Below are 27,610 nucleotides of genomic sequence, written 5' to 3'. Positions count from 1 at the left end.
GTCAAATTATATCGAAATGCAGTTACGAGTGCGACTTTTTGGATCCAAAGTTTGGATGACAATCGGCGAAGTAAGATAACGAAGTGCCGACTTTTCATTGTTTTATCGAGTCTTCGTAATTTTTAACTCTATTTCAACCCTTTGCACTCGAAGCTACTTTAACTATAAATCGAAAATAGTTTTTCTGACTTGCAGCATTTTCATTTTATATGACAAAGTGCATTTTATGCACACGAAATTGAGTCTTGCGACTCACACAACAGATATAGTTTCAACAATGTTTTTAAATCTAAGCTTTGTCGATATAAAAATCACCATAGAACGCGACATAACAAATTTGGTGCCTCGGAGTCTTGGGTTACCACCCAAGTGCAAAGGGTTAAATTCTTTCCTTCGGCAACGATGTTAGACTGTTAAATATTTCATCGTATCATCAATTCTTGACTCTTAAACTGAGATAGAAACGCAACTCTATTTTAACCCTTTGCACTCGAAGCTACTTTAACTATAAATCTAAAATAATTTTTCCGACTTGTAGCATTTTCATTTTATATGACGAAGTGCATTTTATGCGTACGAAATCGCCTTAGAACGCGACACAACAAATTTGACATCCCAGAGTCACCATTCGAGTGCAAAGGGTTAAATTCTTTCCTTCGGCAACGATGTTAGACTGTTAAATATTTCATCGTATCATCAATTCTTGACTCTTAAACTGATAGAAACGCAACTCTATTTTAACCCTTTGCACTCGAAGCTACTTTAACTATAAATCTAAAATAATTTTTCCGACTTGTAGCATTTTCATTTTACATGACGAAGTGCATTTTTGCGTACGAAATCGCCTTAGAACGCGACACAACAAATTTGACATCCCAGAGTCACCATTCGAGTGCAAAGGGTTAAATTCTTTCCTTCGGCAACGATGCCAGACTGTTAAATATTTCGTATCATCAATCCTTGATTCTTAAACTAATAGAAACGCAAAATTGGAATATACGTCTCTCTTTAAAAATTATAAAACGATACGACGTTGTAAAGAATTGCAATACTTGAACAAGAAAGACATGGCTAACAATCAGCAAAAATGTTCAATCTCGCAACCACGCTGATCACCAACAATCTCTTTTGCATCAAAAAATAACATTATACAATTGTCGGCCAGATTCGCCAAGGTTTAATTTTCCAAAACATGATCGTCGCGCAACCACGTAATCGCCTGATTCGCCATCGTCGAGAAACGAACGTTTCCCGCAATTGTACCATATTTTACGTTCTGCCGTGCGAGCGGCAAGTATCTAAGGAGGTTGACAGCTGTCCGCGTATCTCGCGAGCGCGCGCGACGCGACGGGGAAGAGACCCGTGATAGAAATCAATCCGATGTCGCCAGGGTAACGAATCGCGCAAACAGACCGTTCAACCTGCAGCCATTGTTCTCGCAGTGCATTGTACTGGGAGAAAAAACACGTCGAGCTGTTTCGTTTGCGCATATTTCGGAGAGCACGCCGAGCTTTAGAAATTCTCCTCCATGCAGCCGTCGCACGAAGTGTCTGAGACATTCTTCCGGTGGAAATAGGCATTCCGGAAAAATTGTGATCGCCCGGAACGGAAGCCCGCGAACAATGGTATAGAGACAGACGGGTTCGCGACTTGCTCGCCCGTTTCGTTCAATCTCTCGTATGCACCGAGTGACGACAGTTGTTGTGCCGGCGATCGTCGTTCCTCGACCGAGTTCCATCCAGCCAGTGAGCCCCGATCGTCCGCGGGCGAATTGATAAAAAAGCGCGCGGTCGAACGTTCGCATCCTAATCGAATCGACGCGTCCCCGTTTCCGCCGTCGCTGTACCCGTCGAAAATTCGTTTCCTTCGTAATTATCCGCGCCGAGTATCGATCATGAGCCCCGCCGGCCATTAGTCTAATTGCAGTTGTTCGAAAAAAGACGGGCAAAACAGCGAACCGGGGGCACCCGGCTATAGTTCGTGCCGTAATACTTGCACAACGTGAAAGCGCCGATGCTAAATCGTTCCGACAGAGAGCGTGACGCACTCGTCGATAAAAGAAAACAAGGGGAAAAAAAAGAAAAGACAAGAGAGGAACGCGGAGAATGATCGCGCACGATGGCAGAACGTCATCGCCGGGGATCAATGAAATTCATTCAGGGATTTCGAGAGTTCTGCTGCCGCGCTCGGCCGCGCCGACGCGATCTTGCCGCGTGTAACTTCACACTTCCTTTGGCTGGATAATCGTTTCGGCGATTTACCTCGGCTCTATAGCGTTCGGGAGAAAATTCCGACGCTGTGCAATCAGCTGTTCTCCTCCGCTCGAGACTTCCTTTCGTCGGATCGCGATTCCGACGATTGATTCTCGCCCGCGATCTCGTTCTCGGAAAAAATCGCGAGCAGACCGGAACCACGGAAAAAAAATCGACGACAATCGTTTTGTGGATACGGACCGGCGGGTATCGAAAAGATTGCTACAACGTTCGACGATTACCGGGCATCGTATTTCCGCGCAAGCGAACCGGAAAATGGCCGAATCGCGTGGCGATCGGCCCCGCGATACAGCCGGTCTTCCGTGTACGTCGATCGCGAACGTTCCATCGATCGCTCTGTCCCGTGTTTCTCCGACGGTTGCGTAATCGGTTTGACACTCGTAATCTCGCATAATAAATTACGCCCCCCCGGAGCTCTTTGCGCGGAAGGGGGGAGGGCATTTTTCACGCTGGCTGGGCAACGGAGCCGAGGAAAATGGCTCGAGGATCGCGGAAGGGCCGCCGCCGCGGCTAATTACATTATTACGCGCGAATTTCAATGACTCCCGCGGAATTTAGCGGCCAGAAGCAATTAACGCGAGCAGCTCCCCGGGAAATTCTATTGTTCGCGATTTTCTGTAACGATGCTCATCTTTTTGGCCGCCCTGCTATCGCGCGAACCGATCGGGATTTCCTTGCGGGTTTGCAAGCGAGTGCGTGCACTCGTGGAATAAAAATCGGTACGGTGCTTTTTATCTAACTTTTAGATTGATAAGACTGTTGCACGAGGGTATAAAATTGGATTCGTTAGTTGTGTTCTGAATTATTAAAGGGGTAGTAAAAGCCTTTCACAATTTGTTGAAATAATCGTTGGCATTGTAATAACTAGGAAGAACTTGATGCATCAAAGATAACTGCAAGTATATTATTTATATACTGCGTTATAACTGCATTGTATATTGAGACATTACATTACATTACATTTACATTGCATTACATTACATTTAAATTACATTACATTACATTTAAATTACATTACATTATATTTACATTACATTACATTTACATTGCATTACATTACATTTAAATTACATTACATTACATTTACATTACATTACATTATATTACATTTACATTACATTTACATTTACATTACATTACATTACATTACATTACATTACTTTTACATTGCATTACATTACATTACATTTACATTGCATTACATTACATTTACATTACATTACATTATATTTACATTACATTTACATTACATTTACATTACATTACATTATATTTATATTACATTTACAGTACATTACATTACATTACATTTACATTGCATTACATTACATTTACATTACATTACATTTACATTGCATTACATTACATTTACATTACATTACATTTACATTACATTACATTTACATTATATTACATTTACATTACATTACATTACATTTACATTACATTACATTACATTATATTTACATTACATTACATTTGCATTACATTACATTTACATTAAGTTATATTTACATTACGTTACATTTACATTACGTTACATTTACATATGTTATATTACATTACATTATTTATTTATTTATTTATTTATTACCGCCTCGAACCAATTACGTTAATTATTTCCCGTCTTGAGCAATAAGATAATTGAGGTAAAAGTTGGTAATGATTTCGTGCCGACATTGTATCGAAGAGAGCGCAGGCCACGATAGAAAATAACATAACTGTAATTACGGAGAGTTGCAATTAAATTCAATTTTGCTTAGATAATTTCGCCGGTGCTATTAAGTGTTATGGAACGTTCCGATCGGCTTACAATATCGTTGTGTTGCCACTATGTTGATTTACATTTTCACGCTTTCTTCTTCAGACCGATCCTTATTATCTGCTGTACAAACACGCCGAATAATTTCCATTCGCGGAAAGAATAAAGAACTCGGTTCTTGGTTCTACGATACTACGAATTCGCGTACTATCTACAATGACCATGAGACGTAACTATAACAGTTCTCGTTCTCCACAAAATCGCGGAAAATGCGGTGAGATCATTCAACGTATTCGTCGTTGATCCTTTCAGAATGAACACTCGAACACGCATAATAACAGAAAATTCAAATTAATCCGACAGGTTTTCCGCACACAAGTGTCACGCCAACCTGTTTGAATATATAATCGGTTCATTTTAAATGGTAATAATCGGCCGGGTTAAGCAACCGGCATAACGAATCCACATTTTTACAATCGGCCCGCAATTTGATAGACTGTTTATTCTAATGGACGGGTGTGCCAGGTTCCGTTCGATCGGGCGAATGAAATCGAAAGGCATAATGTCGCGGGGAATTCTAGTCCTCGGCGAAAATGCCTCCGGCGGGTTGCCCCCCGGGCGACAATGTCGTTCCAAGCCGGCGCAAAAGTTTTTCTGCCCCCGTGATTTCTTCGTCCGACCACCTCCCGTGCGTTCCCAGAATACGGGCAATCGAAAGGGAAATTACGAATTCATTACCCGCGGGTAATTGTAAAGTGAACGCTGAGAATTTCCGATTCAGGAATGCAAATTTATACGATATATTACTTCATATTATTTTTGCAACGTTTGCAACTAACTAGCCGTGGCATTTTATTCAGTCGTTGGTGGCGACTCGTAACGCGATTGGCTTGTAAACGAAAATAGACGCAAGGGGCGCAATAGGGCGCAAAGCTCGAATAATTATTCATATTTATTTCCCAAATTATTCATTTTGATTTAGTAGCTGAAATACAATCGGGAAGAACTTTTTTATTTAGTAAAAAATTGGTTTTTAAAATTTAAGTAAACGTTTTATCGATTGAAGTATTGTAATTTCTCTCTAATTTTCCTTCTGCTTGTAAACAAAAATGAACAATTTCGGACAACGAGATACGATTATTTGTGCCTCGTACCTCGTTTTTATAATTATTGACAATGGGAAACTATAAAAATAAGCCGGCAAGAGGAGACACGATTATATATATATATTCGTGACTCGCGGCACGTTTTTATGGTCGCCGATTGTCAACAGCTGTAAAAACGGGGCGCAAAGCTCGAATAATTATTCATTTTTATTTCCCAAATTATTTATTTTTATTTAGTTGCTGAAATACAATCGGGAAGAATTTACTGTAGTTCGTATAATAGGAGTCGACTGACTGTCTTTACTATAGTAAAAAATTGGTTTTTAAAATTTAAGTAAACGTGTTATCAATCGAAGTATAGTAATTTCTCCCTAATTTTCCTTCTGCTTGTAAACAGAAATGAACAATTTCGGACAACGAGATACGATTATTTGTGCTTCATACCTCGTTTTTATAATTGTTGACAATGGGAAATTATAAAAATAAGCCGGCAAGAGGAGACACGATTATATATATATTTGTGAGTCGTGGCTCGTTTTTATGGTCGCCGATTGTCAATAGCTATAAAAACGTGGCGCAAAGCTCGAATAATTATTCATTTTTATTTTGTTGCTGAAATACAATCGGGAAGAATTTACTGTAGTTCGCATAATAGGACTCGACTGACTGTCTCCACTATAGTAAAAAATTGGTTTTTAAAATTTGAGTAAACGTTTTATCGATTGAAGTATTGTAATTTCTCCCTAATTTTCCTTTTGTTTGTAAACAGAAATGAACAATTTCGGACAACGAGATACGATTATTCGTGCCTCGTTTTTACAATTGTTGACAATGTGAAACTATAAAAATAAGCCGCGAGGCTCGAATAATCGCATCTTCAAAAAATTGTCCATTTTTGTTTACAAGCTGAATAAAAATTCGGGAGAATTTACTGTACATTGCGTCGACACGTGATGCCAACGTTGTCATCCGCTTTTCCGGAAGACATCGATCGTGTTCTACTGTTTTTTCTGCTAGTCATCGCGGAACAACAGCGCCGATCAATAAGACACCCTTTTAGGCAGCAATCTTCGTTGATTACCGAACGGATTCAATCAACGCTTCCAGCGTCGATTGATCGTTGTTCAGAGCTGTTTTAGGAAAACGATTTTCATCCTGGAAAAATCAAGCGGAAACGAACTAACTATCTTCCAACATCATTGAGATATTTCTAGCTTTATAATTTACATTCGTAATACGTGCTTCATTGTCGCGAGATTTTAAGCGGAAACATTTCAATTCCTTGCTCCCGACTCGAGAGTTCTGTTGTATAATTCAGTTGATGGTCAACGGAACATTATCGGACATCGATTTCCTCTTACATAAAGAGAGTGACCGATTTCCATGCGCTTGTTTACCGAGATGTTCTTCACCGATTACGCGACCTAATAACGGTGATCCGCACATTTCACTTGATTTTCCGCTTTCTCCGAGCGGCCGAACGTTTTCTAAACAGACGACGGTGATTGCTTTATATCGTTCATCCGAGTCGAATCCGCAGTAAAAAATCGTGCGAAGATGTTGCGACACGCCGCGATTTTCAGGAAGGAAAACACGAATCTCCGCCGTTGAACGGCTAATCGCCGCGGCGGAATTTTGCTTATGTAAATTGCGACTTCCGTATGCTAATATCATGCCCGAGGGCGCTCGCGAAATCATTTGGTGCCCAGGTCGTCGTCGATTATATTGGGTTGGCAACTAAGTAATTGCCGATTTCAGTTATAGATGTATCTCACTCCCATTTTTATGATATTCGTAAATGTTATGTTATGAAATTATTATTATTATTAATAAGTTATTTTTTATTATCCGTGAATGTTAGCAACTGGACAAATTGAATACAGCGGTCAAGGAAAAGCGACCAGAATTGGTCAATCGTAAAGGTGTCATTTTCCAGCAGGACAATGCTAGGCCGCACACGTCTTTGTCCACTCGGCAAAAATTGATGGATATTGGTTGGGAGTCGATGTTACACCCACCATATAGCCCTGATCTCGCACCATCGGATTATCACTTATTTCGATCCCTGGACAACTCCCTTCGTGGTAAAACTTTTAACGACGATGACGCTGTAAAATCTCACTTAACTCAGTTTTTGGCCGAAAAGGATCAGACTTTCTACGAGCGTGGAATTTTCAAGTTGTCAGAGAGATGGCAAAAGGTCATCGAACAAAATGGAAAATACATTGCAGATTAAACTTAATTCCAAGTAAAAAAAATTTTCTATTTCATTGAACAAATCGGCAATTACTTAGTTGCCAACCCAATATTACGCACCGCGCGGTCTAGACTACGACACAACAATTACATCGATCACCGTCTTTCGCGGTATGTTTTAAGAATCAACTCTGCACGTCGATTGGGTCGAAGGTCGAGCCGATGAGCGAAGGAAGTTCATCGTTTAGGGAAAGCCAACGGTATTCTACAGCATTCTCATCGAATGTTGAGATTGTAAATATAATAAAATGGACAATTTGGGAAGAGGAGACACGATTATTCGAGCCCCGCGGCACGTTTTTATGGTCGCCGATTGTCAACAGCTGTAAAAACATGACGCAAAGCTCGAATAATTATTCATTTTCATTTCCCAAATTATTCATTTTTATTTTGTTGCTGAAATACAATCGGGAAGAATTTACTGTAGTTCGCATAATAGGACTCGACTGACTGTCTCCACTATAGTAAAAAATTGGTTTTTAAAATTTAAGTAAACGTTTTATCAATCGAAGTATTGTAATTTCTCCCTAATTTCTCCCTAAAGCCTCGCGGCTCGTCTTTATAGTCGCCGATTGTCAACAACTATGAAAACGAGACGCGAGGCTCGAACAATCGTGTCTCCTCTTCCCAAATTGTCCATTTTCGTTTACGAGTTAAACGAAAATTAAGGAGAATTTACTGTATTCGAAATAACTTCCTCGAAAAACGGTACAGTTTAAGAATATTACCGTTTTATCTCAGATTTGTACAAATTCTGTAAGCAAGAAATATGTTTTCATAAAACTCTTATTGTAGTAAATTCTCCCCAATTGTCCTTGAACTTGTAAAGAAAAATGGACAGTTTGGGAAGAGGAGACACGATTACTCGAGCCCTCGCGGCTCATTTTTATAGTTGCCGATTGTCAACGATAGTAAAAACGAGGTGCAAGGCTCGAATAATCTCCACTTTCCAAATTGTCCATTTTTATTTACAAGCTGAAGGAAAATTAGGGAGAATTTACTGTATTCGAAATAACTTCTTTACAATTGGGCCAAGCAATCTAAAATTTTTTGGGATCTTAGAGCGATTAGGTCACTAGATAATGGCAAAACAATTGTTTCAAAGTGCCGAGTTACCGTTCTCAGTTGCTGAGTTATCGATTGTCAACAACTATGAAAACGAGACGCGAGGCTCGAATAATCGCGTCTCCTCGTCCCAAATTGTTCATTTTCGTGCGCGATCTGAGCGCGAATTAGGGAGAAATTACTATAAGCTCGCAACGATTCTAGCACAGTTGATTGTCGATGCACAATTACAGACAGCGTCGAACAACGTTTTTTGCAAAGTAAACAGACGTTTATTGCAAAGTAAAGCTAGTATAATAAATAAAAACGTATTAATTGAGGGCGAGCGGAATAGTGGAGAAATTCGGACAAGTAAATAATAGGCGCTGTGGATTTTTATTCAAGATCATGATTTTGGGAGACACGCTTGCAATTGCACTTCTTCGATTATCAGGTTAAATGACGAGCATCAACACCAAAAATTTCCACAATACCAAAGTCATTTAATTAACGAAACTGAAACAAAAGATAGTGAACCATAATAATTATTAGTCTGACTCGTTTGCGTAATTAAAATCCTAGTAATATTCAGTTATATACAGGGTGAGCCGGAATTAGAGCCGAATTAACCATAATAATTATTAGTGTGACTCGTTTGCGTAATTAAAATCCTAGTAATATTCAGTTATATACAGGGTGAGCCGGAATTAGAGCCGAATTAACCATAATAATTATTAGTGTGACTCGTTTGCGTAATTAAAATCCTAGTAATATTCAGTTATATACAGGGTGAGCCGGAATTCGAGCCGAATTAACCATAATAATTATTAGTCTGACTCGTTTGCATAATTAAAATCCTATTAATACTCGGTTATATACAGGATGAGCCGGAATTCGTAGCACAGCCAAGCAGAGGGTGATTCTACGTGAAAAAATAAGGTAGAACATTTATTTATCTGCAAACATTCTCGATAAAGCTTAGGTCAGGAAACCTTGCTGGACAATTTAAAGCCTTTATATTTTTTCATTCAAAATAATTTGTTTACTATATATTTTGTCCCAGCAAATCTGCGTGCGTGAGTCTCCATTTTATCCTTGATTAAATTTCAGTAGACAGCATTATTCATACGGCCTTGAATAAATTTTATTTCCGTGTTTTCTCTATAGCCGATACCTGTCTATATCATCACTGCACATCCACCACGTTGTCGATAACATAACACACTTTGCTTTTTTCTTAAATCGTGGAAATAGTATTTATATTCATCTGGATTTATATTCATCCAAATTCAGTTTCTTTTTCATCCGCGAGCATAATACGTTTCCACCGTTTGTTCCATTGAATACGCTCTATTGCATAAATTAATCGCCGACAATGTGATAAAGAAAATGTTGTACTAAATTTGTTTCTTATTTTTTCACGTAGAATCAGTCTCTGCTCGGTTTTACCATGAATTCTGGTTAAACTTGTACAATATGATCCTTCTTATACAGGGTATTCCAATATTGTCGTATTTCTGGGAAATGATGGGTTCCTGAGGTCAATTGAAGCAACTTTTTCCTTAGCGAAAATGCAGTCCGTCGTTTCGTTTACGAGTTATTAAGGTAAAACACGGACCAATCGGAGAACAAGAGCGGCCGGTGCACCGCTCTTGCGGCCAATTCCGTGTCGCGCCGGCCGTCTAATGCAGCGGAAGTGGTTGCGGGGGCGGGGCGTTAGCCGTTCGCGACCTCTCATTGGTCAGCGTTTTTCGTTAATAACTCGTAAACAAAGCCGCGAACTGCATTTTTGCTAAGGGAAAAGTTGCTTCAAATAACTTCATAAATCAGTCCTTCCCGAGCGTTTACATAATTATGGAACTTATTTAGAATATGTAAAACAAAAGTTGCAGTCGAGAAGCAAACAACACTTGAATAAACATATTCCTCGGAAGTTCCACAATTTTGGGGCACCCTGTACATCGTACATTCATATCGTTCGAATAATATCGTAATAAAAACGAGTCTCAAAATCCAGTTAAAAATTCGTGTCACCGTGACGCGACTAGTCAACGTGTTAAATTTTAATAAATCGACTGAAATATACAAATGTTCTTGAATCGATCGGAAATTTCTGCTATTTTACATTTCGCGCCGTCCCCTTTCTCGCGAATGCAAAAAGTCGTGCAAACGGAACGGACATTCGAACGCAGCGTTGTAACTCTGTTGAGAACAGAAAGGGTTCCGGATTAATTACTCGCCCCTACGCAGTTAATACCCTCAATTTCCGTTCGGTTGTTCGCCGTCGATTAAGGGCCCGGCATTGTACAAATTCAACAAAATTGCCGGTCTATCGCGAAACTTGCCAACAGGTCCGTGGCGGAACTTCATTAAAACTTCACGATGGTATAGCCACCGCGACTTGCCGTTCTAATGGGGCGCGACGCGTCGCTGGGGTGAAGGTAACGACGGGTCCGGTGAAAATTGACGAGCTGTGGGACGTCGTAACGAGAACCACTGGCGAACCAGGAAAATGTGAACGTATGGATAGCTCGTTGTCCCTCGAGGTTGTTCAGTGTCGTCAGTTCGATCCGGTCAGTGGGCCATTCAGCATGAACGAGCGCAGTGAGTATATTTATACTTTTCATTCGCTTCCTCCATTCGGCCGACTCCTTCCTTCTGGATCTCTTATAACCCGACCGGCAATTGCCGCGATGAAAATTTATTCGTTTCTCGTGTCGACCACCCTCGGCCACCTTCATTCAAGAGACTTCAACTTCGCGGCGCTGGCTAATGCCGGGATATACGTGTCCCACTTTTGACTATTCCTGTAATCAAGATGCACTGTCATTCATGTCTCTGCTACCGGGACCGTTTGCAGATTGCATGTTTCGACCGGCTTCCAAGACATGCTCGTGCTGCAACAGATGAAACAGCTTGGATATCGGTCGACGACCGGCGTTTCGGTTGCCTTTTTAGTTTCAATTTCAGCGTTCGCCGTTCTCCAGTTTATACCTTCGCACATTTTCTGTTCTTCTATTCTTTTATCTTTCTCTTCGATTTGTGATTGCGAGGATGGAAAATAAATCTTGGACGCTCTAAAATGACGCTTCGAGTGTCGAGAGTCCATCTAGGACGAACAGACCGACGAATTTTCTGCGAATATGAATTACGATGCGTTCGTTCGCAAAAATTGGAAGCAAGTCAATTTGTTGTTCTTTCGATGCATTCGTTCGCAAAAATTGGAAGCGAGTACATTTGTTGTTCTTTCGATGCGTTCGTTCGCAAAAATTGGAAGCAAGTAAATTTGTCGTTCTTTCGATGCGTTCGTTCGCAAAAATTGGAAGGGAGTAAATTTGTCGTTCTTTCGATGCGTTCGTTCGCAAAAAATTGGAAGCGAATAAAATTATTCTTTCGATGCATTCGTTCGCAAAAATTGGAAGCGAGTAAATTTGTCGTTCTTTCGATGCGTTAGTTCGCAAAAATTGGAAGCGAATAAATTTGTCGTTCTTTCAATGCATTCGTTTGCAAAAAATGGAAGCGAGTAAATTTGTCGTTCTTTCGATGCGTTCGTTCGCAGAAATTGGAAGCGAATAAAATTGTTGTTCTTTCGATGCGTTCGTTCGCAAAAGATTGGAAGCGAATAAAATTGTTCTTTCGATGCGTTCGTTCGCAAAAATTGGAAGCAAGTCAATTTGTTGTTCTTTCGATGCATTCGTTCGCAAAAATTGGAAGCGAGTACATTTGTTGTTCTTTCGATGCGTTCGTTCGCAAAAATTGGAAGCAAGTAAATTTGTCGTTCTTTCGATGCGTTCGTTCGCAAAAATTGGAAGGGAGTAAATTTGTCGTTCTTTCGATGCGTTCGTTCGCAAAAAATTGGAAGCGAATAAAATTATTCTTTCGATGCATTCGTTCGCAAAAATTGGAAGCGAGTAAATTTGTCGTTCTTTCGATGCGTTAGTTCGCAAAAATTGGAAGCGAATAAATTTGTCATTCTTTCAATGCATTCGTTCGCAAAAAATGGAAGCGAGTAAATTTGTCGTTCTTTCGATGCGTTCGTTCGCAAAAATTGGAAGCGAATAAAATTGTTGTTCTTTCGATGCGTTCGTTCGCAAAAAATTGGAAGCGAATAAAATTGTTCTTTCGATGCGTTCGTTCGCAAAAATTGGAAGCAAGTCAATTTGTTGTTCTTTCGATATGTTCGCAAAAATTGGAAGCAAGCCAATTTGTTGTTCTTTCGATGCATTAGTTCACAAAAATTGGAAGCAAGCCAATTTGTCGTTCTTCCAATGCGTTCGTTCGCAACAATTCGAAGCAAGTCGATTTGTTGTTCTCTCGCGTAGCAAGTGTTGATGAGATCGTCATTAGAGTTGCGCCGTAAGAAACGTCGAAACGAATCATGATGCCATTAGTTTCGTTTCTTTCTTTTCACAGAGGATGAATCACAATCCATTTACACGATCGCCAGCAACGCGAACCTGGTGCCGATAAGATCCAGAGGTGCCTAGTAAGTGAACGCGAGATCGACGATCCCCGATTAAAAACCGGCAATTAGCTCTGTTTCCTTTCCAGCTTCAGGAGACGGAGATACGTACCGAATTGCTTAATAGCCCTCTCTCTTCTGTTCATGATTCTCTGTTTTATAGCTGCCGTAACGATCTCTATACTGTGTAAGTATTTGTAATCGCACAGCGGATAATCGATAATTTCAATGAATTTTTCGCTAACGAGTAGAAAGCAAAATTACAGTTGTCGATCCTTGCATTGGCTATTGAATACGAATTATTGGATTCGAATCGTAAACGTGCGTCATCGAATAAATTCAAATTGACTAAGAATCGCTAAGTTTACGCTGTTAAATGCGAAAATGTCTAAATTAATATAGAATCGGTCGTTTATGAACTTTCCGTAGTTCTATTCTTGGATTCCTAAATGTAGGAATGAAAGTTACGTTACCTAATGTTTTCATTTACTCCTTGTGAATTTTTCCAACAAAAATTTCGCATAAATTTGTTTATAAACACATTGTTGCCTTCATGCCTGCTTGGATTAATTGCATAGCCAATGCAATCTCCATCGATCGAGGCAAAAACGGCGCACAATTTGATAGACCGGTGTGATTACATTACCTTCTGCTGAGTCAGTTCATTAAACCTGTGTGCGGCGATTAGAATCTCCGTAATACTTCATCGTAGCCTGTTTTGATAGATCTTAATAGCATGTAATCTGTGCTGTTGAAAGCATGTTTACAATCTATCTAGTAATTCAGGATGACAAATTTTCGTGATTACGTGTACCGAAAATTATTAACCTTACGCTGCGTTCTGATCTAGATCACAATTTTCGTTTATAATTTAATTTGATTAAAAGTATTTCCATAAGAGTTATTATTAGCTTGTGCTGGCGCTAAGAATTATACTGTTTTACAGTCTTCACCCGCAGGACGCCGAAGCTTTGCGAAACTGAGATGTGTGTTCGTGTAGGTGAGTCTGAAAGCAATATTTTATTAATACAAATTAAAAAGCTATAGCTATATATATATACGTAATCTTTAAGTAATAATATTTAGTATATATATATATCGTTATATAATATCATTATTATATTATTCTATAATATAATTTTTATATATACTTATATATATTTATATATCATTATATTAATTATATAATATTATTATATTATTATATAATATTATTACTATATTATTATATAATATAATTTTTATGTACTATATAATAAATAATGATATAGTAATCTTTAAGTAATAATAATTCATTCCTCGTGAACTTTTCGAAAATACTATAAAGCATTCATGTAGGAAAGACATGAGAAAAGAGCTAATTATTCTGTAAAATTTTTTACCCTTCCAGCTGCTAGTTTGAAAGGATCTATGGACACATCTGTAGATCCTTGTGACGATTTTTATAAGTGAGTACGCGATTGTCTAGGGTGACGTTGTCCGAAGCACTTTGCAAACTTACCGTATGCACACACGTTGCAGAGTGCACTTTTCGTCAGCAATATCAAAATAGAGATATCACTGATGCTTACTATTATTAATGTCTATATGTTTTTATCGTCAAAACGCGTCATATTAATTTGTTCTCCTAATAGAGATATATTTTGCAGATATGTTTGTGGGAAATGGCCTGAAGAACATCCCGTACCAGACAGCAGTTTAACTTACTCGTGGTTCGAAGAACGAAGGGATCGTGTTTACAGGAAAATTAGGGAACTCCTGAAAGACAATACTACCAAAAGCAATGCACCGTGGGCTGTCAGTCAGGCCAAAATATTGTACAACAGCTGCGTGGACGTTGGTATTTCGTTCAGCAATTTATTCTCTATCCTACAGTTCACACGTTCAATTGATCACTCATTATACTCATTATACTCATTATACTCATTATATTATATTAAGGGGTAATTCCTGAGGTCATTTGAAGTAACTTTCTCCTTAGCGAAAATGCAATCCGCGGCTTCGTTTACGAGTTATTAATGAAAAACGGCGACCAATGAGAGGCGAGATCAGCTGGCGCGTGGCGGCTGAGCCAATCAGTGGAACTGGGCTTCGACCGCTCCTTGGCTGAGTCGCTTCGCGCTTACTCGAGCTCGCCTCTCATTGGTCAGTGTTTTTCGTTAATAACTTGCAAACAAAGCCGCGTATTGCATTTTCGCTAAGGAAAAAGTTACTTCAAATGACCTGAGGAATCCCTCGTTTCCCAGAGGTACCATAATTTTGGGACACCCTATATTATACAAAATAAAATCTGTCTTCATAGATTGCTAGAAACGGGACTTAAATCAGTTGCACATCACTTTTCAATACTTTCTTAATTTCTCCTAAATGATTCCTTCTAAAATACTTCTTTCATAAATCGTTTCAACATAGAAGAACGGAACAGAATTGATTTATAAGCCATTAGCTCTAAAACTTGAGTCGATAATGGTTTGCCTACGTCATTACTCGAATCGCAGGCATTATGCTGTCATAGCTCGTCGGTATGCTGAAAATACGTGTAAATAAAATTAATATAAATCGCTTGAGTATGTCCGAGAATACGTAATTTGTGGAAATATATTCTCTCGTTAACGTTGACATATCGAGTCAAGTTTGATTATTCGGGAATTAAGATAAGCGAATTCGCGCGCGTAGCAAATTCGCGCGGGGATTTCGCTTTCGAGAAGATTGCATGATCTCTGACAGGAGATCGCGACAAACAGGTTGGAAATCTAATTTTACTTTTTTTCAGACTCCGTGGACGAGCTGGGACTCGCGCCATTGTTCGACCTTTTGAAGACGCTCAATTTGCCGGCGATTCCATCGGCGTTTACCAAGAAAACGGGTAGTTACGTCGAACAGATGGCCAGAGTGAAGAAAGTTCTGGGAAGGGACGTCTTCTTCGGGTTCGACGTGATCCCCGACCCCCGGAACACTACCAAGAACATCATGCTGCTGGACACACCCATCATGAGCAACCCTTTGCCGAAGTATAATCTCGTTCAGTTTTATTAGGATCACCTTGGGCACCGCTTAGAGCCTTCTACAGAGTGTGCAAGAAATATTAGAAATCAGGGAGAAAAAATGAATCTTCGAGGTTATACCGAAGATTTAACTCTTGACTTTTCAATACGCTAAGTTTTGTCGGAAAACGAAAGTTGCTTGTGAATTTTGTCGCAGTGTAAAGTTATTCGTAAAATTATAGTCCGTAAAATTATACTTCTTTCATACTCTGTATTAACTCTTTGCACTCAAAAGCCATTTTAACTGTAAATTGAAAATAATTTGTCTGATTTATTGTATTTCTATCTTACATGACAAAGTGCATTTTATGCATATGAAATTCAGCTTTGTGATTCACATTTAACAATTGTAAATGTGTCTATCTAAACTTTGATAATATAAAAATTACCTCGAAACGTGATACAACAATTTTAGTGGTGCCTCTGAGTCATCACTCGAGTGCAAAGGGTTAAAGAACATCTACTTTTTGTTTATACAAACGTTGAAAGGGAAACTAGGTCTGGGGGAATTTTACGTTTGGATAATTACTAGACAGTCGATCTTTGTGTAAAACAAAAATGTGTTACAGTAATGTCTCCTTAACCCCTTGACATACCATTTTCTTCGCAGTTACTGCGATTAGAAATTTTTCGATTGCAATAATTTCTTAGAAGCGAAAGAAAACTGTTGCTTATTGTATATGCCTAAATTCACTTGAATGCTTAAACATTGATGACAAGAGATTAGAAATTTATTGCAATTTTAAAGGATAGAATAACAGCTATACTCGATAAATTATTACTAGAAATTTTCATGGCGAATCGAACTCGTCAAAGTATGGCAAGGGGTTAATTGACGCTCAGATTGTCCAGAAAAATAGACAATTTGGGAAGAAGAGATAATACGATAATTCGAGCCTTGCAGTTCGTTTTTATAGTTGTTGACAATCGATAATCATAAAAAACAAACCACAAGGCTCGAACAGTCGCATCTCCTCTTCCAAAATTGTCTGCTTTTGTGGACGATCTGAGCGTCAATTAGAGAGACATTACTGTAACCTTGTGGTTCGTTTTTATAGTTACCGATCGCTGAGCGCCAATTAGGGAGAATTTATACTTTTATATTGCTACTTTTATTTGTACAGTAATGTATCTCTAATTAACGCTCAGATTGTGAACAAAAATGGGCAATTTGGGCAGATGAGATACGATTATTCGAGCCTCGCGTCTCGTTTCTATAGTTGTTGACAATCGATAATCATAAAAAATCTCCTCTTCCAAAATTGTCTACTTTTGTGGTGTCAAATGTGTGTCAATTAGAGGGACATTACTGTAATTGCGAGAAACAGGCTATCGACGATAGCAGAAACAGAATGTACATTTCATCTAGAATAAATTCTCTCAAATTGACGCTCAGATTGCGCATGGACAACAAAAATGGACAATTTGGGAAGAGGAGATACGATTATTCGAGCCTCGCGTCTCGTTTCTATAATTCTTGACAATCGGTAATTACAAAAGCAAAACGCGAGGCTCGAACAATCGCATCTCCTCTTCCCAAATTGTCCAATTTCATTTACAAGCTGAAGTACAATTATGTAGAATTTACTATACTCGTTTGCCTCATAAAATTAATAAGTTCCGTCGTCAAATAATCATCCGGCATCGGAATTTGAACGGTAAACTGAAAGTAAATTTCCATTTCCTGGACGGAAAGTTCGCTGAGAAACGACAGTGTCGCGATCGGTTCTGTCTGTTCTATTTGCGTTACGTTTGTCAAACGGGCGTGATCGATATCACGTGCCGCCTATCGCATCATCTAGAGACAAGAGCCGTTCCCTTCGAGATCGATGGAGTAAATATTAGAGACAGATGCATATCTGGTCGCGTTAAACGCCGAGTTATTCGAATATCCCGGTTATTCGATCGCGGTACGTTTTTTTAACGATTCTCCCGCGCCGTCCTTGAGAATCGTCCGCGAGAGACACAGCCGTCCTCGAAAAAAGCGGCGCGAAAGACGATAAAGCTCGCGTCCTTGACATCGGACATACAGCCTGCACGTAAAATGATTTTAATAGCTGCGCCGGCGGCTATTTGTAGAATCGTAATCGCGTGTTTCCGGCTGCGAATGCTCAGCGAACGTCGTGTTTCCATGGTCGGACAGCGACAAGGAACTGGAGAAACGATTGCACTCGATCAGATCCCGTTTCCGGAAGCTGGCGGACGACGCGGAAGACGACGACGACGAAGACGACGAAGAGTCGAGCAAATACGAGAAAGCAGAACTGGCTTACATGACCGAGGTTATTAAGCATGTCGTTACTAATGGCACTCTGGACGCGTGTTCCGAGATAGACGACTCGCCGTTCCGCGGCGAGGACGAGCTCGAGGAAGTCGTGGGCATCCTTTACGAGCTGTCCACTAACTTTTATCAGGTGAGCACCGTCGTTTAACACGTTGACTGCCGCGTCACCCGTATTCGGGTGACAGCAAAAGTTCTCATCAGGCCGCGTCGCCCGTAATTCGGGTGACGCTGATTTGACTACTTACAAAGGATTTCCGAAAATATTTCGACAAATATTCTAGAGGAGGTAATGAAATTATTGAATTCTTATAAAAATGGTTTATTAAAAAAATTATTCGCAGTGCATAACATTAAAACATTCTCTGCGAAGTTGAGGTTGATCAGGTCAGCTTGGACAAGAAGTTGTTTGTTTTTTCAGATATGCTCGTGCCTCTGATCGGTCCATTTCGTATCTTTTATTTGAACTGTAGCTTCCTCGGTACCATCAACATTTCTTTCTTCTTCCATGACCAATTCTCTCGTAAAATCTCGTCAATAGTATCTTCGTAACGTTCATTATCACTAAGATTATATTTATCAGTATTCAAATCAGAATCTGACGATGTAATTTTATTTATGCTTCTCCTTCCGGGCAATCCGATCTCTTTTCATTATTGAAAAAAAAATAAGGGCAGAGATTTTAAGTTATACCATTCGGTACTCGGCAAAGATTTCAACTGTTCGTGCAGGAACAGAAACAGATATGAATTAACAGCGCACGCTTCCTATAGCGGCACGGGTGGCCTGTAGGAGATTTTGTTGTAAATACGCGTGGCAGTCAACGCGTTAAACAAACGAAATTCGCCTCGGAAAGAGATATCTTCAATTACGGCGAACGCCGTTGCAACCGCCGCCAATTACAAGCGGCCCGCCGATTAAGCGGGCCGGCCGGCATGTCGGACGATCATGGGAATTACGTTGCCGCAGTTATCTCGTTTGGAAAGTAATCAGAGCATATGGGAGGACGACCCGACAGAAGCCGACTACATGACAGTTGATGAGCTCCAGGAGCTGACGGACGCTTACATAATGGAAGTTAATTCGACTATCACGCCAGCGCCGTTATGGCGGCCGTTCGTCGAGATGGTCTTCAAGGATGTCGGCAGCCTCGATCTGGACGGCAAGGACAAGCTGCTGATCGGCGATCTCGAGTTCCTCAAGCAGGTCGCTCTTATGATCGCCACCACCGATCAGGAGGAATTAGGTGAACTTATTTCTTTCTGTTCGATTGAACCTTTGCACGAAGTTCGTAACGCAGGTATGCTGAAAAGCTTATGCTGTAAAGCCTAAATAAATTCAGTCTTGTCGTTCTTATTAAAAAGCACGCGTCAGTCGCTTTTAATGCTTGTTAGGTGTGGTAATTAAAGTGTATATTTTTAGATGATTCGAGCTTCTCGATGAACGAATTTAACTTTCTCGACAGCTTGCTAAGAGAATGGACAGAGCTTTGTTGTATATTCTTCTAGTCGTTAAGTTCATTGTAAAGCGAAGTTTCTACTTTCCGAGCGGACAGTCTGATCATTTTTACGCGTCATCATGTGTTTCCATGGGATATTTTGATCGAGAGTTTAATGCGAGATCATTTTGCAAATGCTATCAAAGTGTAAAACGAAATAACCAGGAAGTCTGAAAGGAAGTCTTCGGGAGAAATCAGGTTAAACGTTAACGTTATCGTGATACATTCGTAATAGTGTTGGGAAAGTAGCATCAGCGAGATCATCGTTCATAAAACGTAGACTTGAATGGATCGAGTATTACTCAATTATGACGCTGATAAAGAAATGGAAAAGCGATGGAGTCGAGAAACGCCCGAAGAACGCGGCGCGGTTAACCCTTTCGAGTCTGATCTATTTTTCGTTAATTCGCGTTGTATCTGAAGTCAAGTTTACGTACATGTAGATGCTAATAACAAGAAATGTTGATTTTATTAGTGTAGGTTATCCCTTTTAGACGATTATCCCTTTTAGGGCTGGGACATATGTGTCCCATTGGTTATACATATGTAAACAATTATGTGCGTGGTATGCATTCTGAGACTGGTATATTCGTGTGTTATGGAGAAATGGGATTCATTTCTCCCAATAGACGCATGAAATACAGTAATGTCTCCCTAATTGACGCTCAGATTGTCCACAAAAATGGACAATTTAGGAAAAGGAGACACTTTAGAAGAGGAGTTTTTTATGATTATCGATTGTCAACAACTATAAAACCGAATAATCGCATCTCCTCTTCCCAAATTGTCCATTTTTGTGCACAATCTGAGCGCGAATTAGGGAGAATTTACTGTACATAAGTAAATATACTGTACATATATCCCGATAGACTCCAAAGGGTTAACGCACTTGCTCGTGTATGTCAAATTAAATGTAGGAGAGACCGGGGCTAGAAGATCCGATTTTGAGAAAACATATAAATTGACTAAGATATAATACAGTTGCTATTTTCGTTCCTAATTTATTGCTAAATATATTCTGCTTTAAGATTGTAGAAACTCGTTTTTTCGTGGTCAACTCAAGCGAAACTTCTTATCCCATCGTGGAGCAATAAATAAAATAACGCTCTGGGATAAGTTGTTACTAAGAGAAATAAATGTTACTTTCTAATGAGATATTTCATTCTCCGATAAAATAAAATATAATGTTATTAATAAAGTTCGTTTATTAACTTCGGATTAACAGAAATGCATACAGTAATGTCTCCCTAACTGACGCTCGGATTGTCCACAAAAATGGAAAATTTGGGAAGAGGAGACACGATTATTGGAGCCTTGTACAAGTATAAAAACGAGGTACAAGCTTCGAATAATCGCATCTCCTCTTCCAAAATTGTCCATTTCTGTGGACGATCCGTGCGTCAATTAGAGAGACATTATATTTTTGAAAGAAAAAAAAAATAACCTTTTAAACGAAAATAATCAGATATCGTCAAACGACTCGTCAGAATCACAGCTGTAATCTAGAATATGCGTCGCAACGCAACAGAAATTATTTATACATTTGACGTAGGATAAGTTGTTACCAAAATCGTATCTCCTCTTCCCAAATCGTCCACATTTGTGCGCAATCCGAGCGCTAATTAGGCAGAAATTACTGTATCCGACGATCCTATGTTTCCGTTCATTTCAGAAACGTACATTTGGTGGATCATAATCGATATCGTGGTTCCCCACTCGTCGATGAACCTGAGAAACATCTGGTTGAAGTACGTGAACGAGGTGACCAGTATCGAGATCGGCGAATCGAAATCATTCTTGTGCGCTGTCGCCGTGAACGAGCTGATGGGTCGGTGAAGTTTCTCTCTCAGTTGTCGCTCCTAGTTTCTAGAGTGTAAATCGTGGCTGCGTAGATCGAATGCGGCTGCATAGGTGGCCAGTTTCGTTTGGATTTTATTGCGAAGTCCGTCGGCTCTCTGATCGCGGCCCCGTTATTATTTAGGGATGGCTGTCTCCTGGCTGTACGTGGACCCGTCCTTTCACGAAGACAAGGGCAAAAAGGTGTCCGAGATGCTGGCCGACATAAAGGAAGCATTCGCGTCCCTGGTTGCGAACACCGACTGGATGGACAAGCAGACAAAAAGCGCCACGCTGGAGAAAAATCGGAAGATGGAGTCGCAGATCGGCTTCCCTGATTGGCTGTTCGACGTGGACCTTCTCAACGAATATTACGAAGGCGTATGGGACAATTTCGATCCGTCGTTCCCAAGTCTATTGTTAAACGGAGCACAGTGAAGAAGGTTAACTTGCGTGTTTTCAGATAGAGCTCTCGGAGACCGAATACTTGAACAACATGGTCCAGATCATTCGGCTGATGACGCTGTCCGAGCTGGAGTGCATCCACCAAATTAATTTCAACAATGAATCATAGTAAGTTTCCAGAGTTTGCTGTTACGAGGCTAGCCGTTGTCGCTGTTTCTCATTCGCTGATCAGAATTGATTTTTCGTTTAATTTTGCGAAAACGCGCAGAATCGTTCTCATAATCTCATATAATGTCTTTTCGTATTTTAGCTGGGCGACCGATCCAACAGACGTGAACGCGTTTCACACGTACCAGTACAATCACATAAGTACGTATTAACGCGATTTTCCAGTATTCCGATCGAAGCAATTTCTGAGCGAACGTTTTACGTGACGATAAACAGGTCAATTGATCTCTACTCTTTAATATGCATGCAGCTATACCAGCTGGAATCCTCCAATTCCCATTCTACGAACTGGGTCTAGAGTAAGATCAATTCTTCGCTAATATATTCGATACTCTATATAATGATTTCTATCGATTCGTCTACGTAATCCAGCTATAAATGGCCTAAACGCTATGAACATTCAATGAATCGTTGTAGCATCTTATCCGTTCTCGGTATACAGGGTGTCCCAATATTATTGTACAAGCTTGAAATGAGGAATTCCTGAGGTCATTTGAAGTAACTTTTTCCTTAGCGAAAATGCAATCCGATGCTTCGTTTGCGAGTTATTAACGAAAAACACTGACCAATGAGAGGCGAGTGCGGCTGGCGCTCCGCACTTGCGGCCAATGCCGCGTCGCGCCGCCAGTCTGACGCAGCGGCGGTGGTCCCGGGAGGCGGAGCGTCAGCGATCTCTTATTGGCCACTGTTATTCGTTAATAACTCGTAAACGAAGCCTCGGATTGCGTTTTCGCTAAGGAAAAAGTTACTTCAAATGACCTCAGGAATCCGTCATTTCCCGGATGTACAATAATTTTGGGATATCCTGTAGATCCTGTAGTTGAATCGTAAACGACAAAAATCATTATACTATATTTTGTACGACACTCTGACATATTTCTTTGACTGTAGAGCTTTAAACTATGGCGCCATTGGCACAGTACTTGGTCACGAACTGACACACGGTTTCGACAACAATGGAAGACACTATGACAGTGCTGGCAACGTGAGACAATGGTGGACCAACGAGACTATTTCGGAGTACACAGCGAAGACCGAGTGTTTTATTAAACACTATAATAGCTACTACGAAGAGGAGGCAAGTTTTCAATGCTTAATTCTATTCGATGAATTTGAAATATAAAACCTACGTCGTTTACTTTGATAAATTCTTTGGCATCGTTTTCTGTAAGAAATATTTGTGTAGATTTCTCAGTCGAAGCTGTTACACATTCATAGAAACTGAGAGGAGAGTATTAGTACAATTTATATTAATACAATATTAGCAAAATTCATATTAGTACAATATTAGTAAAATATTAGTAAAATATTAGTAAAATATTAGTCAATATTAGTAAAATATTAGTACAATATTAGTACAATATTAGTAAAATATTAGTACAATATTAGCAAAATATTAGTACAATATTAGTAAAATATTAGTACAGTATTAGTAAAATATTAGTACAATATTAGTAAAATATTAGTACAATATTAGTACATTATTAGTGAAATATTAGTACAATATTAGTATATCCATATTAGTGAAATATTAGTACAATATTAGTATATCCATATTAGTACAATAAAATCTCCCTAAATTTTCTTCAGCTTGCAAACAAAATCAGACAATTTGAGAAGAGCCTCGCGACTCATTTTTATATTTACCGATTACCAACAATAATAAAAACGAGGTACAAGGCTCAAATAATCACATCTCCTCATCCCAAATTGTCCATTTTTGTTTACAAGCTGAAGGAAAATTAGAAAGAATTTACTATATTTAGTATACAACAATTTAATTTTAAAACACACAAAACACATAAAAAATTCTATCTTAATTATCTTCAATCATGCGATAATCACATCCGTGCGGATTAAGATATTGTTTTAATGTAACTAATTTAATTTAACTAATCAAAATTCTCGACAATATGTTCATCATTAGAATCCTCCTCAAAGTTTTCTTAACATGTTATCTCCGAATAGAATGACCATAGTCGATCACAAAATTTACTATACATTCATTCAGCCTCGATGATTAAGCAGTCAAAGTTTCAAATTGACGAACACGGTGATTCTATTTTTAACGATGCTGTAGCTGCTTAACTCTTCCGCCTGGCTCGATAGATGAATCACGATCGGTTCGAGTTTGAGAGACGCCGAGAGTTTGATCAGCAGTTTGTCTTCCCCAGGTAGACGATTACATCGACGGGAAACGAACATTGGGCGAGAATATAGCGGATAATGGCGGCCTTAGGGAGGCTGTCATCGCTTACGAAAGATGGAAGACCAGGCACGGTCAGGAGCCGTTACTTCCGGGATTCACACATCTCACTCACGAGCAGCTTGTTTTCCTCGGCTTCGCGCACGTAAGATGCCAACGCGTCTCTCCCGTTTGCGATTACCCAACACAGGCGACCCGCTGATGGAGATTCGTTGTTCGCGGCTGAATCGCTGATGCTCCCGGCGAAAGCTTTTAACCGCGTGCCCGGGGATCGAACCGGCCGATCGGTTTTGTCAATATTCGTAATTAGACTACGAACGTTTATGCAAATCGTAGACCTTCGTGAGAATCGAATGGTCGCTCTCGGAGCCCCTCTTTCGAAAGTTTATTAACATTTCGATGCGGTAGAACCTCGACTGTTCGATGCTGCAATAATCATAAGTTCGAGTGGTTTAATTTCGATTTCAATTTTCCGTGGAATAATTGCCTAATAATTATGTCTCATACGTCATCGAATGGTCACTCTGGGACCCCCTCTTTCGAAAGTTTATTAACATTTCGATGCAGTAGAACGTCGACTATTCGTTGCTATAATATTGGATCGGTTCACAAGTTCGAGTGGTTTAATTTCGATTTCAATTTTCCGCAGAATAATTGCCTAACAATTATGTCTCGTACGTCATCGAATGACGAAAATTGAATGGTCGCTCTCGGATCCTCATTCAAAAGTTTATTAACATTTCGATGCAGTAGAACGTCGACTATTCGTTGCTATAATATTGGATCGGTCCACAAGTTCGAGTGGTTTAGTTTCGATTTCAATTCTCTGCAGAATAATTGCCTAACAATTATGTCTCATGCGATTGTTTACTTATTCGTACCATGCGAACAGTAAAGTGATTAATTTTTGGAAAACTATGGAGTGTTAAATTAACAAGAATGAACATCTCCGACATGGTTTGTTGTACGATTGAATCGCAAATGTTTAAATTCTTGTTAACTCGACAGTCTGTGGTTTTCAAATAAGTAGTTTCTAAATTCGTAATAAAGTGATTAATTTTTTAAAAACTATAGAATGTCAAGTTGACAAGAATTTAAACGTTTACTATTTAATGGTACAGCAAAATATGTTGGAGATGGTCGTTCTTGTTACCTTGGCACCGCACAGTTTTCAAATAATTAATCACTTTGTTACTCGCGCGGAACGAATAAACAAACAATCGCATAACAGGAGAAGATCAAAGCTTTCGGACGACGTACGAGACAATTGATAGGCAATTATTGTGCGGAACATTTAAATCGAAATTAAAACCACGCGAACTTATTTACCAATATTATTGCGGCAATTCATACGCAATGCGATTCATTATACAGTAATTTCTCCGTAATTCGCGCTAAGTTTTCGCACAAAAATGTACAATTTGGGAGGAGGAGATACGATTATTCGAGCCTTTCGTCTCGTTCTTATAATATATAATCGGTAACTATAAAAACGAGCCACAAAGCTCGAATAATCGTATATCTTCTTCCCAAATTATCCATTTTTGTGCGCGAATTAGGGAGAAATTACTGTACTAATTACTAAACCTGGCACTGTAATTTATACTGATTACTATCGTACCGGTCAAAATAACAGTTTCATATTTTTTGCTCTAAATTGTCAAAATTATGCAAGCTTCTTTTCGAAATGATTAAAAAATTTCCTATAACAACAGCGAAAAATCTAAATAAATATCATATCGTTATTTATACGACGCAACGCATGTCAGTTAGTGTTTGAGAACGGCAGGCTTGGTGTTAAGTAACTGTTCCATTAATCGGTCATTAAGCCACTCTGTTTAGATTGGCTAATCGAAGTTCTTCTGTAATATTTTCTGTATTATATGTATTTTTTGTTTTTTTTTTTTGTAAAATTGGCATAGCTAATAATAGCGAGCGCGAAAAAGCAGAGCTTCCGTGTCGCGAATCAATATTATGAGAAATAACGTTACACAAGAACCATTAAGTCATTAAGGCTTTTAGCATTCTCCATTGCAACGACGTATTCGAATACTCGATTCACTAAAAAACAGGTTTGCGATTAAGCAAGTTGTTTTGTAGTATAATCGGACAGCTGATGAATGATTGGAAAGGGTCCTTGCGAGAGCAACAATCCATTAATCGATGCTTACTTATTTATAAGAACACGAAATTTCGCTCGCCGTTCGTGAATATTCAATCGGTTGTTATTCATTCAACTCTCCGAAATGTTTCGATTGGCAATCGTTACAGACGGCAATGTAACAATTCAAATTGCTTTTAGGTGTGGTGCGAGACCTATACGTCCAAGGCTCTGGAGTGGATACTGCAGGATAGCCATTGTCCAGGACACGTGAGACTTCACGGCGTCCTGAAGAATTCCGAGGAGTTCAGCAAAGCTTGGGGATGCCCCGTGGGATCGAACATGAACCCACCGAAGAAATGCCATTTATGGTAATGGCCGAAGTGGTCGAAGAGCCGAAACAGGGTCCATTTTTAGAGTGTCACTTTCATGTTGCTCATAGAACTGAACGAATCGCGTAGACGAAGAATTTCGATGACCGATCACCGGACTGCCGAGACTTCGCGCAGAACGAAAATGTTTTAGAACGACGTTCAGTAACAATGTTATAATTATTATTTTTTAATAATCGCATGAAATCAGCAGTCTCTAATCACTATCGACGATTGTACGAGTGCCTTAGCAACATTTCAATTATTATAACGTAAGACCACTAAGTCGTTCCGCAAGAGATCAGCTGTTTGGGTACTGAAACCTCGAACCTATTTGCTATTCTACGAGATTGAGAAATGTTGAGTCTTCTTCGCATATATATACTATATATATATATATATATATATATATATATATATATATATATATATATATATATATATATATACTATATATATATATTTATTTATTATATATATAATTATATATATGATAATATTAATATATAATAAAATTATACATAATATTATTATTATACAGGATGTCCCAAAATTATGCTATTTCCAGGAAATTGAAGATAACTTGTTGGTTAGGTCATTTGAAGTAACTTTTTCCTTAGCGAAATTGCAATCCGCGGCTTCGTTCGCGAGTTATTAACGAAAAACAGTGACCAATGAGAGGCGAGCTCGGTTGGCGCGCGGCGGCCGAGTCAACGAGCGCACGGAGCTCGGTTCCG

The 27,610-nt window shown here is 39.3% G+C and overlaps 1 protein-coding gene across 3 annotated transcripts; it reads left to right on the top strand.

The window, feature by feature from the left end:
• Window positions 1-1,607: 1,607 nt before the first annotated feature.
• Window positions 1,608-27,271, top strand: Nep5 (M13 family metallopeptidase neprilysin 5). 3 transcript variants are annotated; one of them, XM_076523971.1, is made up of 18 exons: window positions 1,608-1,625; window positions 10,793-11,045; window positions 12,855-12,927; window positions 12,993-13,090; window positions 13,850-13,903; window positions 14,294-14,351; window positions 14,553-14,743; window positions 15,677-15,914; window positions 18,091-18,361; window positions 19,198-19,474; window positions 21,399-21,554; window positions 21,708-21,943; window positions 22,026-22,135; window positions 22,278-22,336; window positions 22,446-22,494; window positions 23,087-23,273; window positions 24,370-24,546; window positions 26,704-27,271. In XM_076523971.1, the coding sequence occupies exons 1-18, from the start codon at window positions 1,623-1,625 to the stop codon at window positions 26,875-26,877; spliced, it is 2,664 nt and encodes an 887-aa protein (XP_076380086.1). In that variant the 5' UTR covers window positions 1,608-1,622; the 3' UTR covers window positions 26,878-27,271. The 3 variants fall into 3 exon arrangements, with proteins under 3 accessions (XP_076380086.1, XP_033339284.2, XP_076380085.1); XM_033483393.2 differs by lacking the exon at window positions 1,608-1,625 and adding an exon at window positions 7,545-7,631; XM_076523970.1 differs by lacking the exon at window positions 1,608-1,625 and adding an exon at window positions 7,545-7,631 and having other exon boundaries at window positions 23,087-23,277; window positions 24,374-24,546.
• Window positions 27,272-27,610: the final 339 nt, after the last annotated feature.

The sequence above is a fragment of the Megalopta genalis genome, chromosome 8, assembly GCF_051020955.1.
Source record: "Megalopta genalis isolate 19385.01 chromosome 8, iyMegGena1_principal, whole genome shotgun sequence".
Classification (NCBI taxonomy): domain Eukaryota; kingdom Metazoa; phylum Arthropoda; class Insecta; order Hymenoptera; family Halictidae; genus Megalopta; species Megalopta genalis.
Note: the sequence above shows the minus strand (reverse complement) of the source record. Positions and strands in the feature narration are given on the sequence as shown.